At 43.2% G+C, this 16,174-nt stretch overlaps 1 protein-coding gene across 1 annotated transcript in view; it reads left to right on the top strand.

Annotated features, from left to right (window-relative positions):
* SLC28A3 (solute carrier family 28 member 3) overlaps positions 1–16,174 on the top strand; it is a 50,546-nt gene that overhangs the window by 13,763 nt on the left and 20,609 nt on the right. Inside the window, exons 4-8 of the mRNA XM_077936014.1 lie at positions 560–651; positions 4,632–4,821; positions 7,959–8,103; positions 9,974–10,087; positions 15,164–15,241. Of these exons, the coding sequence (XP_077792140.1) occupies positions 560–651; positions 4,632–4,821; positions 7,959–8,103; positions 9,974–10,087; positions 15,164–15,241 (619 nt within the window). The remainder of the gene's footprint in view (positions 1–559; positions 652–4,631; positions 4,822–7,958; positions 8,104–9,973; positions 10,088–15,163; positions 15,242–16,174) is intronic.

Raw genomic sequence — 16,174 nt, 5'->3', positions numbered from 1 at the left:
CCAAAACTGTTGTTGATTCTTTCCTCTAAGTAACACAGAGGGATGCATACAGGGCTGCCCCATTTTATTCTAACAAAATCTTGGGAGGAAGAGACTTGGAGAGATAATGACTTTCCCAAAGCCAGAACTTCCAACATTTAAGGCCCCACATTTTATACAGAATGTCAGAGATCAGGGGGTGGGGAACCTCAGGACCAAATGCAGCCCTCCAGGACTTATTTTCTAGTCCTTGGGACTCTTTCCAATCTCCAGACCACAAACCCTCACTGCGGGCTGGAATGTGTCCTTAAACTGTAATAAGGTTTCCTGCCTGCCTGGATAAAAGGCTGAGAATCAGTGTGCCAATACGTTTTTGAGTGACTCTACTCTGCAGACAGCACCTTACAAATCTGTGAAATGGGTCCAGAGCTTTGGGTCCAGTCTGCTTCCTTTTGGGCTGCTTCAGGGAAGTCCCGCTTCAGCTTGGAGAAGTAGCCTGCTTTAGTTCGATATTGCTATTCCTCTGTTTGTCTTCACTTTTGTTTGCTTTCACCCACCCTCTTTGCTTTTGTCATTCTAGGTGTTTTGAAAAGAAATATGATGCAGCCTTACACTTTTTCAGGAAACATAAAACCAGAATTCGATATGTTATTTATGGAATACTAATAGCAGGTATTTATTGGACATCACAGAGAATGATAATCTCTTAGTTTTATAGAGAGTTTGGGTGGGTGTGTTTCTGTTTGAAGCCTGAAATTAATTACACAAAATGGAATAACCTTATTTGACAGCAAATGAAACTTATGTGACGATTGCATACCATGCGGAATAGTAATGCTACTTATTATTAGGATCTACAGAGGGAAAGATATGATGTACACTTACATTTTTTATTACTATTACATTTATACCCTACCTTTCTTCCATGGAGATCAAGGTGGCATACATGGTTCTCCCCCACCCTCATTTTATTCTCACAACACCCTGTGAGGTAGGCTGGGCTAAGGGATTGCAGCTGGCCCAAGGTCACCCAGTGAGTTTCATCACTGAATGAGGTTTTGAACCCTGGTTTCCCAGATCCTAGTCCAGAGATAGAACTAGTCCAGAGTCCCACGAGTTCCAGCCAGCGTGGTCAAAGATCAGGAATGAAGAGAGTTGGACTTCAACAACATCTGGAGAGCCACAGGTTCCCCATCTCTGTCCTAGTCCAGCACTCTAACCACTGCACCAAATTGGCTTGATGTGATATACATCTTTTCAGTATACAGTGGTATCTTGGGTTAAGTACTTAATTCGTTCTGGAGGTCTGTTCTTAACCTGAAAGTGTTCTTAACCTGAAGCACCACTTTAGCTAATGGGGCCTCCTGCTGCTGCTGCTGCGCCGCTGGAGCACAATTTCTGTTCTCATCCTGAAGCAAAGTTCTTAACCCAAGGTACTATTTCTGGGTTAGCGGAGTCTGTAACCTGAAGTATATGTAACCTGAAGCGTATGTAACCTGTAGCTCAGTTGGTAGAGCATGAGAATCTTAACCTCAGGGTCATGGATTTGAGCATTGGGCAAAATATTCCGGCATTGCAGGGGGTTGGACTTCTTGATGATCCTTGCGGTCCCTTCCAACTGTACAAATACTTTGATTCTTCGAAATCTCTTTGTAAGATTTCAAGAGATTGCCACCTACTTCTAAACTTACTACAGTGTGACCCTACACATATTCAGAAGTCCTATGATGGGATTTGCTCCCAAGCATGTACAGGATTTCAACCTAAATGATCTAAATTACCCCAAAAGCTCACTGGAAAAACTTCTTGGCTCCCTGCATTCCTGAACCTCCCACATTTTGAGAATCATTGGTAGGGCACCTGCTTTGCTTGCAGAAGATTCCAGGTTCAATTCATGTCATCTCCAGTAGGGCTGGGAATGTCTGCTGTCTAAGATGCTGGAGACCCATTGCCAGTCAGAGTAGACAATATTCAGCTACAATGGGTCTGACTCAGCAGAAGTCAACCTCCAAATGTTCGTGCGTTCAGAAGCACAGTTGGTTTGTAATGATTTTAATTCAACATGAAGCCATACTGGCATTGAGATCATGATAGGTAAATGAACTTATATTTCAGCAATATTGTTTTGTAAACCCCTTTTTGTAATAATACATGTTCACACTGCAAGTTGTAATATGAAGTTATCAAAGCTGGCTGTTCATTCCTACCTTTTGCTCTTGGATCAGAAAGGTGGTTCCTCCCACCTTAATCTTTAATGAAAACACAACGAAGAGAGGATTGCAGAAACGCCATGCATTCATCTCACATTATCCCACATGTAGGCACTTGCCTCACAGTGCAAAACAAAGCAAACTTTATTTATTTTTATTTTTTACCATGGGAGCTAATATTTAAGGATTCAGTTTCCATGTCTCTAGCTATTTGCATAACACTGGCTCTGGGGCAAATAGTGAGAAAAATATGTGAAAAGGCCTCTCTAAATAATTGCTTCCTTTTCATAATCACTTCTGCTGTTGTCTGAAGGACTTGGGCACTTGTGTGCAAAGGAGAAACACAGACCTTATTTTACTGGTGATCACAGAGACTTCCTCATTTAAATATACCATGGGAGGAAATGAGCCAATAATGTATCCATTTTACCAAATCATGAAAGTCCCTCAACAGGAGACAATTCTGTCTTAAATGATCACATTATATTACAGAATAAAGACTGGCTTTGCTAAGTCATGGCTTTTCTTTCATTAGAGCCTCTGGTTCTTCCAAAGCTCTTCCATGAACCTCAAAAATTGCTTCCATTCAAATGACTGAACCTACCCTGGACCTACCTGGGATGCAGGTGGTGGCACTGTGGGTTAAACCACAGAGCCTAGGACTTGCTGATCAGAAGGTCGGCGGTTCGAATTCCCACAATGGGGTGAGCTCCCATTGCTTGCTCCCTGCTTCTGCCAACCTAGTAGTTCGAAAGCACGTCAGAGTACAAGTAAATAAATAGGTATCGCTCCGGCGGGAAGGTAAACGGCGTTTTGGTGCACTGCTCTGGTTCGCCAGAAGCGGCTTAGTCATGCTGGCCACATGACCCGGAAACTGTACGCCAGCTCCTTTGGCCAATAAAGCAAGATGAGCGAGGCAAACCCAGAGTCGGCCACGACTGGACCTAATGGTCAGGGGTCCCTTTACCTTTACCCTGGACCATAATACAGATTGTGGTCTACAGGTAGCTGGGCCTAGACTGGCCAGGTCTCCTTGAAATACTTCCTGATAGTCTACAGTTCTTACATTATCCTCTCCCTTTCACAAGAACAGAGGCTGAAGCACTATGAGTGGAATTCAACTAAGTTTTATTCAGAGTAGATGTGGTGTTGTTTTTACTTAAATTATAGTAATTATTTCCAAATGTGCATCTATCTATATATATATAAATTAGCATGTGAGAATCTTTTGTCCTTTTAAAAATGTACACCTTTTGTGTGATACGAAGGTATGTGGTGATGGGGAAATGTTGCACTTGGGGTGGAGCTCTCAGCTCTTCTCTGATCAGCGGCAGAGAATTTCAAATAGATACACACATATCAACAAGTGTAATGTGAGCAAGTCTTCTTCTAATTTTCTTTGTCAGTGAAGCATGGAAATTTGGCTTAGTTAAACATTAGATGTGAAAGTGTGAGTTGTCCTTTCTGCTTTGCTGGGTAAGGATGCTTCCACCATCCTCCCTCAATAATAATAATAATAATAATAATAATAATAATAATAATAATAATTTATTTATACCCTGCCCATCACCCGGGGCAGCTTTCAACAGACTATTAAAAACACAACAAAACGTCAAACATTAAAAACGTCCCGATACAGAGCTGCCTTCAGATGTCTTCTAAAAGTCAGATACAGTAGCATCTCAGCTTACACGTAAACTTCAGGTTGCGAAAGTGGCAAACCCGGAAGTGTTTTGCCTCGTGCGCATGCGCAAAAGCGCTCTACCATGCTACGCACATGCACAGAAGCGGTCCCTCAGGTAACCTCGTGATCCAACTGGAGCTCCAGAAAGGATCCCGTCTGCAACCGGAGGTACCACTGTAGTTGTTTATTTCCTTGACATCTGATGGGAGGGCGTTCCACAGGGAGGGTGCCACTACCGAGAAGGCCCTCTGCCTGGTTCCCTGTAGCTTTGCTTCTCGCAATGAGAGAACTGCCAGAAGGCCCTCGGAGCTGGACCTCACTCTTCCCCAGAATTCCAGCATAGGAAGCTGCCTTAAGCCAAGCCACACGATTGGGTCCATCTAGCAGCTAGATTCTCGCTCAATGCTGCCTACAGTGATTGGCAGGTTTCCTTCAGGATTCTTTCCCCAGCCTCACCTAGAGATGTCAGGGATTGAACCTGGAACCTTTTGTGTGCAAAGCAGTTGCTCTCCCACTGAATGCTTCCCCAAGCATTTGCTTATCTCGAATGGAAAGGAAAATTGCGTCAATAAGTGCACTGGCTTATGCAAGTAGCACTGTTTGAAGTGCTGTTTTCCAAACAAAGGCTTGGATAATTGTAACAAAGATGTTTGAGGATTTTGTTGGGAAAGGAAACAAGGGAGGACAGGTATTGTATGCAATGGGCATGCCTCATATATGGCATATCTGATTTATGCCTATGCTTGTTTCCATGACAGCTTATCTGGCCATGGTGATTGCGGCCTGTATCTTGAATTTTCGCAGAGCTTTGGCCCTCTTTGTACTCACCATCCTGGGCATTTTCTTCATCTGCTGGGACTTTTTGATGGCCAGATATGAGGACAGAATCGCAGAATTGCTTTCCCCTTGTGGAAAGTTTCTGGATACCCAGTGGTTTTGGCTGAAATGGTAAATATTGTGGTTTCTTTCTTTGCAGATGAGTTAGTTGCTCTAGCTCATAATCATCACATAATGTATTCATTGAAATCACACTTTGAAACCATGATTTATTAATTTTTAAAGAGGCAGGGAATATAAATGCAGCTTTATGAACACAGAGGATGGACCTTTAGGTGTTAGTTCTTGGTAAATGTTAGTGCCTTCTTAACCCTGCAGAAGTCAATTTCAGTATATACAGTATAGCCATAAAACGGGTAGGCAAGAGCTGGCAACATTTGAAGCCACCTCTCACCTCTGCAGCTGTCTTTTTTCACAGCAGTTTGATGTGCGGCACTTAGCAGATTTCAGTGTTTAGCTCATTGGTATCAAAAGGTTATCAAAGTCCCCCTAGGAGGGAACCTCTCCTATTCACTCCCACAAGGAGTAGTGATGGCCACCAACTTGAATAGCTTTGAAAGACACATTCATGGACCGTATAGTAAAAGCTATGGTTTTCCCAGTAGTGATGTATGGAAGTGAAAGCTGGACCATAAAGAAGGCTGATCGCCAAATAATTGATGCTTTTGAATTCTGGTGCTGGAGGAGACTCTTGAGAGTCCCATGGACTGCAAGAAGATCAAACCTCTCCATTCTTAAGGAAATCGGCCCTGAGTGCTCACTGGAAGGACAGATCCTGAAGCTGAGGCTCCAATACTTTGGCCACCTCATGAGAAGAGAAGACTCCCTGGAAAAGACCCTGATGTTGGGAGAGATGGAGGCACAAGGAGAAGGGGACGACAGAGGACGAGATGGTTGGACAGTGTTCTCGAAGCTACGAACATGAGTTTGACTAAACTGCAGGAGGCAGGGGAAGACAGGAGTGCCTGGCGTGCTCTGGTCCATGGGGTCACGAAGAGTTGGACACGACTAAACGAATAAACAACAACAAGAAGACTATCAATGGCTACTAGCCAGGATGACGACAACACCCTCCACTGTCAAAGGCAGTATGCCTCTGAATGACAGCTGCTGGGAATCACAAGGTGGCTCTTGTGCTGAGGTGCTGCTTTGGGGCATCCCATAGACACCTGGTTGGCCACTGTGAGAACAGGATGCTTGGCTAGATGGGCTTTTGGCCTGATCCAATAGCCTGTTCTCATGTTCCTATTTTCTTAGCAAGAGGAAGCCAGACTAGTTTTTCCTTGCTTCTTGGCAGCCGTAAATATATGCCTTGTCTTGTTTGTAGGTAAACAGGGAGGAAATATAGGGGGGGTTGTGTGTGTTGATGATTTATATCTTTTTTTTTGTTTGAAGGTAATTATAAAGTATTTAAAAAAACATTTATGTGGGATGAAACATAACCCGAGAGGTCGGCATGCCTCTCAAAGGTCATGTACCACTGAAAAATGAATGCCTATATTCACGCAAACCTTCAGGTGGCCTTAACATTCTGATCTTATGCATGTTTACTTGGGAGCAAGTCCCACTGAGTTCAGCAGACCTTAACCCTAAGAAGATATTGTTACAAACACTCCAACTGATGAGCAGTAGGAAATCACAGGAGTCCCAGCCTTGGGTTGGGTTTTGTTGGAAAGGAGGTCACTGAAGCCTTATGGAGTCTTTGTGACATATGGTTTATTTTCAAATATATAGAGAGTGAGCATAAGATGGAAAATTCACAGCACTGACACTCCAGGAGACCTTGTCCCACCACAGACCCACTGTGATTCTCACAGACAGCAAATGAGGCTTTTGTATGACACCTGCTCTTGCCAGGGGAGGGAGGGAGGGCTAGACCCTCATCTAAGCATCACCTGCTATGATAATGAAACTTTGGACCAAGTTTACGTAACAAAGCCAATCTTTAACAGACCTAGATAGTGGCATTAATTTAACAAAGAAAGCAGTTTGACCATACCCCTCAACTGTCCTGGCAAAACTGGGATGTCCCTTTTTTTGCAAGAGCCCAGTGCCCACTTTGGGCACAGCCATCTCATGCAGTGCCCCAAAATGGGTGGTTTGGGGCACTGTGTTCTTGTACATGGTCTCTTGAGGTCACGCAGGTCACATGACTTGTGTGGGAATGCAGCCCTAGAAGACATGCATCCCGGTTTTTCACCTCAAGGGCATGGTTTGACTATTTGATCAGTCTTTGGAGAAATTCTGTCTTAAAACCACAAGCTTGAAGAAGCCCCCCCCCAAAAAAAATCCATTTAGTCTAACCCCAAACTTATTGCACTATGCATGGCATTATAGTCTTAATCTGCATTGATTTCAATGGGATGTAAGCATCCTAAGCTATGCATAAAAATGCGTAGTTGTATTTTTCGTTACAATTTATTGCTTTCTTAACCTTCCTGGAAATAACCTCAACTCAAACCTTCATTGGTTGGGAAAGAGCCAAACCAACCCCATCCCATTCAAGTAAGAAGTGGGAAGCATACATTTCTGTCTCTCGTGAAGATGGCGCAACCTATGATGACCCAAAAAAACTGAGCAAGGTTCAACCAGCCATCTGTTTTGACCTGCAGGATAACCCTCCTGCTGTCACACCCTAAGGCAAGTAGCAGAAACAGGAGAGTTCTGGAGCCTGTGGTGGGCAGCTGTTCAGAAAGATGGCGGGCTGCATTTGGCGTAGCGTGTGTGCATCCATTCTTAAGGAAATCAGCCCTGAGTGCTCACTGGAAGGACAGATCGTGAAGCTGAGGCTCCACTTCATGAGAAGAGAAGACTCCCTGGAAAAGACCCTGGTGTTGGGAAAGACTGAGGGCACAAGGAGAAGGGGGCGACAGAGGATGAGATGGTTGGACAGTGTTCTCGAAGCTACCAGCATGAGTTTGACCAAACTGCGGGAGGCAGTGGAAGACAGGAGTGCCTGGCGTGCTCTGGTCCATGGGGTCACGAAGAGTCGGACACGACTAAACGACTAAACAACAACAACAACAACAACAACAACAACAACAACAAAAGTGTGCTTTGTGAGGAAGGGTAGTACCAGAATAGTGCTTCTGTTTTGTTACTGAAAGTGATTTGTGCTTGTTCCAGATTTAGTTTTACTGTGCCCCATGGTGAAAGGCATGTAACCATTTTTTATATAAATAAGTTGCCTAAAGCTGAAGGGAAAAGAAATTTCGACCAAGATGATGGTTGTAAATCTTTTTCCCTAGGGCAGTGTGGATATCTCTAGCAGCTGCCATCGTGTGCTGGCTTGTCTTTGACACTGCCAGACAAGGGACCAACCAACTCATTTCCTTTGGCGGCCTTATAATGTATGTCTTCTTGATGCTGATCTTTTCCAAGTACCCAACTAAGGTGAGTCCTACATTTGCTTTGTCTGTGGCTTCATGTACTAACACTACAGACTTGGACCCCTGGCGAATGAGCTTACTTGCAGCAAGATTCCTAAATAATTATGTATCTGTTGCCAACAAATAGCCAGTTTGGGAGTCAAAGGCTTGATGTGAGTACTTTTGATACAATTTATTAAAAAACACTCTAGGCAGATGCTTTTATCTCCTATGGTCACAACTGGGCCAGGTCACTCAGAAGGAAAAGATTGGGTTGCACCAGAATCTTGAAGATGCAGCCTAAGTTTAAGAGGGCTGAAAATACCCTAAACCTAGTCAGGGCTCCAGGAACGTATAGAAACAAGCCACAGAATATGCGGAGTTAGCCTATCTTTCTGAAAGAATTAGAGATAAACCTAGGCAAAAGTTCATTTTAGAATGGGATCGTTTCAAGAGATACTTAAAAAATAGTTGCTGCGATCTGAATACGGTAATAGCTTTCGAGTAAACTCTGTAAATAATATATATTAAGGAAAAGGATATGAAACACTAAATAGTGTGTTATGAAACAACTAAACAAAATCATGCAATATTAAAAGAAAGAAATATGGAAGGGACGGGAAGTCAGATGTTCGTGAAGAAAATTTATTGCTGAAAAAATATATTCTTTTTGTGATGATTGATGTTTTTTGACGGATTGGGAATGATGATTATGAATTTATGTTGTACAAATATAATTACGAGCAATAAAGCATAAAATAAATAAATAAATAGAAACAAGCCACAATGAAGAAGACAGAGGAAGGTTCACTAACATACCCAGAAATGCCAAACTGCATCTTTAATAGAATCCAGTGTCCTCTTCACCTTGTTTTATGAATATCCCAGCTTTTGAGAGTTCTGGTTTGGTCTGCTACAATCATCTCTGCTATGATGACAATAGAAGATGGTTCTTTGATCACCAAAGAAGATCAGCTAACTCTGATTTTCTTGCCAAGAACCAAGGCTTTCATTGGAATTATAACCTTAATCCACTGCCTTAGTTCACCACAAGTCACTGAGCTGTTTCCTAAGATTTTTAAGTCTCTTTGTATATGAGGAAATAAGCAACATAGAAGAGGAACTGCATACAGATACAAATTCTGATAGTTAAAGCACTTTTCTGGAACAATTAATGTCTTGATTGTAACCCATAATCCTCCACATAGTATTCCTAAAAACATCAAGTGATAATAAGCCAGTCATCTTGTGTTTTCCCATGAGCCTTATTGCCCCTAATGGGCCGGTTCTGTTACAATGAAATCCAAACCTGACCCCATTAGCTTTAAAATAGTCAAGATTCATAATCTGGGAGAAAACCACAAAGCAGAGGATAGAACTGTTCATAGTGGGATACTTCGTATTCTAAAATAAGTATGTTCTGGAAGCTTAGATTGTAAAATTCTTCCAAAAGGTCAAGTATCAGAACCACAAAACACGAATACACACATGTGCCTTTAACAGGTTTTTTCCCTTATACAAGAAATTTTAAGGCGTAATATATAAGATATATATGGCAAGGTGTTAGGAGTTCAAGACGTGCATTCTAGTCCCCTCCCTTAATTTTCCTATTCCAATTGTCAGCATTGCTATTGAGCATGCTCAATCCTCAAATAACTGTTTTAGGAAGGTGTTTTCTTCTGGTCCCCTTAGTTTTAAAACATTTTGGGTACTTCTGCAAATCATGGGGTTTCCCTGTATCTGTAGATTTTGCTTTCATATTTGTTAGTGGCCCTGTTTGGACTGTAACCTTGTTCATGCTCAGCACCTGAGATTGCTATTAGATTGGTCAAATTTGCATTCTAAATCCAGTGCCTGTCATTCTTTTTGCTTTCTTTGTTTCAATGCATGGCTAGGTTGTATGGAGACCAGTAATTTGGGGGATAGGATTACAGTTTATTCTTGGACTAATAACTTTGAGGACAAAAGTAGGATTCGATGCATTCAACTGGCTTGGTGGTCAAGTGCAGGTAAGCCATTTTTTCTACCTATATGCATCAGCAAGAAGAGCTGCGTGGGTGGCTGCGGGAGGGGAAAGAGAGCCCATGTGAGTGGCTCCATGAGGAGCTATCCCAAAGTAGGTTTATCTGCCATGTCCTGGAGGCTGAAGCATATTCTTCAACATGCTGCAGAGGAAAATCAGGATGTGCAACTTTTGGGGCTATGCAAGTCACATGACTCACATAAGAACACCCCCACCCCCAAACACACGTCTTTTGGGGCTGTGACTTTCGGGTGATAGAGTGACTGCTGCTGGTCACGTTAAAGGGGGACAGAGAAATAATAATTAATAAATAATAATAATATTTTTTTATTTATACCCCATCCTTCCCGGTTCAGAAAACTGGGCTCAGGGTGGCTAACAACAAATTTAAAACACTTAATTGTAGAAGCAGCATAAAATACAGTATAAAAACATGAATAACAATAAAATTCAAAGCTCAGAAATCAATTTGGGGGAAATCCATCCAATAAGCATTAGATAGTTACCAGGGCTAGCTGGCTGAATTGGTCCTACTTGGGCCAGTGAGGAGACCAGGGGAGAATTAGCTGGGGGGTCTCAGAGCGGGTAATCTTCATAAAAGGGGAGGGGGAAGGAAGAGAATGGAAATAAAAGATCAGGCTGAATTCAAATTAAAGGCCAGGCGGAATAGCTCTGTCTTACAGGCCTGACGGAAGGAGGTTAAATCCTGAAAGGCCCTGGTCTCATGGGACAGAGCATTCCACCAGGTCAGAGCCATCACTGAAAAGGCCCTGGCCCTGGTGGAGGATAGTCTGACTTCCTTAGGGCCCAGGACCAGAAAGAGAGAGACCTAGATCTAAGAAATCCATCCTATGGTGGACAAGAAGGTGGGTGTTGATGGTGGTGGTGGAAGAGATATTCTCACTAGCTCAGTGGGGCAACCCCGACATCAGCGGAGGTTGACTGAGGGAACCCAGAAGTAAGCTTAGAACAAGCAGCGGCACTGCGGTGGGAGCTCACCACCTGATATCACACTGCTGCTCAAGGAGCCAGGTGACAAGTGTGAGCCCAGAAAAGGTGTGTCTTTCAGGGGCATACTCTTGCGGGAGCCAAAACAGGATACCCTGGGATCCAATCCGAAGCCAGAATGTCTTCTGTAATTCCAAGATGTCCCGCTTAAAGTGGAACAATGGAGGGGTTTTCTGAAGGGAAGCAGCAAAGTGGATCACTCATAGAGTGATTACTTGGGATACGGCCTGATCCATGTGTGTGACTCCCGGCCAAGATGAGACTGTCCCCTTTTCCACCAGGACTCCTGCGTCTTCCTTTCATGGAGGATAATATTGTCAGTTTCTTGCCATGATGGCTATTGCCCTGCCTCCACAGTCAGAGACAGCAATGCTTCTGAATATCAGTTGCTGGAAACGACAGGAGGACAGAGCGCACTTGCGCTTGAGTCCTCCTTCAGTGGCATCTGGGTGGCCACTGTGAGAACAGGATGTTGGGCTCAATGAGTCATTGCCAAAGCAGGTTCCATTTTAGAAAAGGCCTTCTGTGTGGGAAATGGAGGGATGCCTCTGCTAAGATAGTACTTGTCAGGATTAAGCAGTTAAAATTGAAGCATTAGTGCAAAGGTCTACACTGTTGGGATCTGCGTTACGACCGAACTGATAAAGCTCATTATCCTCCGGCCGAGCCTTTGGAATCGCCTCCCGACGTGATTAATGACCTGAGCCTTTGATGAGGACTCAGACACATTCCCATCCAGCAGAGAATCAAAGCAGCACGCGGAAGTGATGAGCTTTATGGCTACATGGCTAAAGACTTTATTTCTAAGCTACGCAGACAAAAAACACATCCTCTCTCTATGAAAGCAGAGAGCAACTGAACAACAAAGGAGCAAAGGAACAGGAAACCACTCACGTCACATCCGTGTCCCGTGAGACTTCCAACAGCCTGGAAGGTCTCTGGAATGTAAACAGAGTCCTGTGACTCCAAGCAGCTGCACAGTGGCAAAACAGAAACTAACATACACTAGGAGTGAGGAACCTTTGGCCCTCCAATTACAGTTGTACCTCGTGTTAAGAACTTAATTCGTTCTGGAGGCCTGTTCTGGCCCGTTAAGAACCTGAAACTGTTCTTAACCTGAGGTACCACTTTAGCTAATGGGGCCTCCCGCTGCCGCCGCGTGATTTCTGTTCTCATCCTGAAGCAAAGTTCTTTTTATAAAGATTACCCGCTGTGGGATCCCACAGCTAATTCTCCCCTGGTCTCCTCGCTGGCCCAAATAGGACTAATTTAGCCAGCTAGCCCTGGTGATCATCTAATGTTTATTGGATGGATTTTCCCCCTAAATTGATTTTTGATTTTATTGTTATTCAAGTTTTATACCCTATTTTATGCTGTTTTTTTGTAGTATCAATTAAGTGTTTTAAATTTGTTGAGCCCGGGTATAAATAAAAAAATATTATTATTATTATTAACCCGAGGTACTATTTCTGGGTTAGCGGAGTCTGTAACCTGAAGCATCTGTAACCTGAAGCGTCTGTAACCCGAAGTACCACTATATGTTGGACTACAACTCCCATCATCCGCAACCATTGACCTTGCTGCCCAGCCTGCATGACCAATGACTGGGGATGATGGGAGCTTGAGTCCAACAGTGTCTTGAGGCCCACAGATTCACTGGTCTGGATTCACGCCTGTAACTATTTGGATAAATTAAACATACAGAAATATTTTCTCTTGTGCCAGGAAAAAAGTCAGGTGAAGAAGTAAGCGCAGGAAGTGCAGCACAGATTATTTTTAGGAAACAAGGAAATGTACTGGACATGAACCTGTGTAAATAGATACAGTACCTGAAGGAGTTGTTTATGGTGAATGATGTTCATTTATTTCAAACTACTAGACCTATAACAATGCAGCTCTACAACTCTTGAACATTTTCCTTTTGCTCTTCAGAACAAGTACATTCTGTTACATTTCTAAAAGCAGTAAGCTAACCACACTGACATTTAACTGGCGGCTTCACAATGCTTCCATTAGTTTAAAACCATCAGTCCTCTACCTTTTATATTAGCAGCTGCTTTTGTGGGAAGGGAGTGGAAAGCATTGCAAACACACCTGAACTTACAGCAACTCTCTGGAAGACCCAGGTCCAAACACTGAGGCTGCACAATGACCATACATTTAAAGCACTGTTGTTTGGATCAGGAAAAGCTCAGGCCAACTTAACACAAAATAGGAATGACGATGGCCACTTCTCTTTGTATTCTGATGTGATGGAAATGCCGTATAAGAGACTTGAGCATCATTTCCAACTGGCTGTGCATGTGCAGGGATGCAGGGCAGGAGCAGGAGCAGGATTCTGCCTGCAGGTTTAGAAAGCCCCATTGAGCTCAATAGGATTTACTCCCAGGTAAGGTCCCATCCATATGCTGTTTGTCCTGTGATTTAAAGTCATGAGCCCAAGAGGTGGTTTTTTTGTTTGTTTTTGTCCTGCCACTTTCCCCAGGAAAACTCACTCTTTACTGCTAAATCGAAACAAATGCCAATCTGGCTTTCTGTGGATCAATATTTGTTCTGATTAAGCAGTAAATTCCAGGGAAATGGGTGGGAGAAAAAAACAACCCACCTCTCAGACTTGTGAGTGGAAATCACGAGACAAACGCAAGTATGGATAGGTGCACAATAAGTCTATGATTGCATCCTTAGCCAGTCATCAGTTCTGTTAATCCACATACACCCACATGTATAATCTCTGGCTCCACTAGGTAGTCCCACTGTATTATTCTCAACAGATCCACCTACTGAGGCAGACCAGATGGGACATGGGATGTGCAGGGACAATTCAATTCAGTTCACATCTCAGGTCAAACTTACCAAACTCACATTTTCCAAAACAATATGTGAATTGAAACACACCTTCAAAATTCTTCAAAATACGCACATCCATTTTTTGCAATGTATTTCTCCAGTCAAGTGATGTGTACACTAATGCATATACTACGGCAAAATGTGAAAGTAACATGCAAAACTGCACAATATCAGGGGGATGCGGCAGCTAGACTGGTGACCGGGCATGGCCACTAGGACCATATAAAAGGTAAAGGTACCCCTGCCCGTCAGGGCCAGTCGTGACCGGCTCTAGGGTTGCGCGCTCATCTCGCTCAAGAGGCCGGGAGCCGGCACTGTCCGAAGACACTTCCGGGTCACGTGGCCAGCGTGATGAAGCTGCAAGTGGCGAGCCAGCACCAGCGCCGCACACGGAAACGCCGTTTACCTTCCCGCTAGAAAGCGGTCCCTATTTATCTACTTGCACTTAGGGGTGCTTTTGAACTGCTAGGTGGGCAGGAGCTGGGACCGAACAACGGGAGCTCACCCCGTCGTGGGGATTTGAACCGCCGACCTTTCGATCAGCAAGTCCTAGGCTCTGTGGTTTAACTCACAGCGCCACCCACGTCCCTAGGACCATATAACACCGATCCTAAACAATCTTCACTGGCTCCCAGTACGTTTCCGAGCACAATTCAAATTGTTGGTGCTGACCTTTAAATCCCTAAATGGCCTCAGTCCAGTATACCTGAAGGAGCATCTCCACCCGCATCGTTCAGCACTAAGGTCCAGCTCCGAGGGCCTTCTGGCGGTTCCCTCACTGCAAGATGTGAGGTTACAGGGAACCAGGCAGTAGTTTTGCCCGTCCTGTGAAACACCCTCCCATCACATGTCAAGGAGATAAAGAACTACACAGTTTTACAGGACATCTGAAGGCAGCCCTGTATTGGGAAGTTTTTAGTGTTTGACATTTTATTATGTTTTTATATGTTCTGGAAGCTGCCCAGATGGGTGGGGTATAATAATAATAATAATAATAATAATAATAATAATAATAATACCAGTTTGCAAAAATGTATATAGTAGGGGAAATTACATATAACATGTATAGTGGAAGAATTTTGCACTAAAATGCTGACAAATTTTCACACTTAGTGTGTCGATCATCTGTAGCACATTGTTGTCTAGGAAAGATTTCTTGCCAGTGTTTTGCTTTGTTTTTAACAGTTTTTCTTCTTTTTCTTTTAAGACTTTCTTGGAATACACAGATGCTGGCTCTAAGTTTGTCTTTGGTGATAAATACACTGACCACTTCTTTGCCTTCAAGGTAAATAGTTATTCCTTATGTTTCTGGTATAGTGTCAACTGCACAAAGGCATGTAAATTTGGAAAATGTACAAGTAGTATCTGCAACAAAATGCTGCAGTGTGTTTCTCATTTTAGTACTGTATTGATGTTCAGGGCTTAGCCAGTCATTCCCTTCAAGCAAGTCCTCTGCTGGGGAATAGAATGGTGGCAATTCTGTTCTGCTGAAACTGTGTGATACACTGAACAGAGTGTTGGGTTTGGAGGAAAGAGGTCCAGCTTCCCACAAGATATATTTCTGTACTTAATCTAATTAATGACACACATAAATGCATGAATGAGATTCCCACTGTCTCTACCTACTAACTAGTGAAACCACAGCCATGGGAACGGGATTTCGCACTGGTGCTTTAGTTGAGATTCCTGCATTGCAGGGAGTTGGACTAAAAAACACCCAGGGTCTGTCCCAACTATACAATTATATGATTATCCTTGCTGAGAGGAGCAAACTTTGTTAATGATCTGCAACAGCACAGCCTCCAGCATAAATCTAGACTTTTTGCTTATATAACCCTTATATAACCCTATCACACATTCTTTTGATTTCCTTCATTAATGGTACAATTTTCTTAATGATAAGTTTCGAAAGAGGAATCTGAAACTATTGGGTGATTCTCAAGAGGCTGCTTTAAAAAGAAAAAGAAAAAAGGGTAATCTTCACCCCAAGTGTGCCCTGTAAATTCACAAAAGGAATCAATAAAATCTCTCTCCAAGCTTCCCTCTCCTGTCTTAGACTCAGGAATGAGCCCAGCAATACTTGACCTCTTTGGAAGGGGATGTTGCCCAGCAACCAATCTTTTTCCATTTCTTTGGTACTTGAGCAGATGAGAGCAGGCAACAAGGTCTTATTCTCTCTTATTCCATTTCTCTCTCAGCTCTTTCTCCATTGGATTGA

This window comes from Podarcis muralis, chromosome 11, assembly GCF_964188315.1.
Source record: "Podarcis muralis chromosome 11, rPodMur119.hap1.1, whole genome shotgun sequence".
Lineage (NCBI taxonomy): Eukaryota > Metazoa > Chordata > Lepidosauria > Squamata > Lacertidae > Podarcis > Podarcis muralis.
Note: the sequence above shows the minus strand (reverse complement) of the source record. Positions and strands in the feature narration are given on the sequence as shown.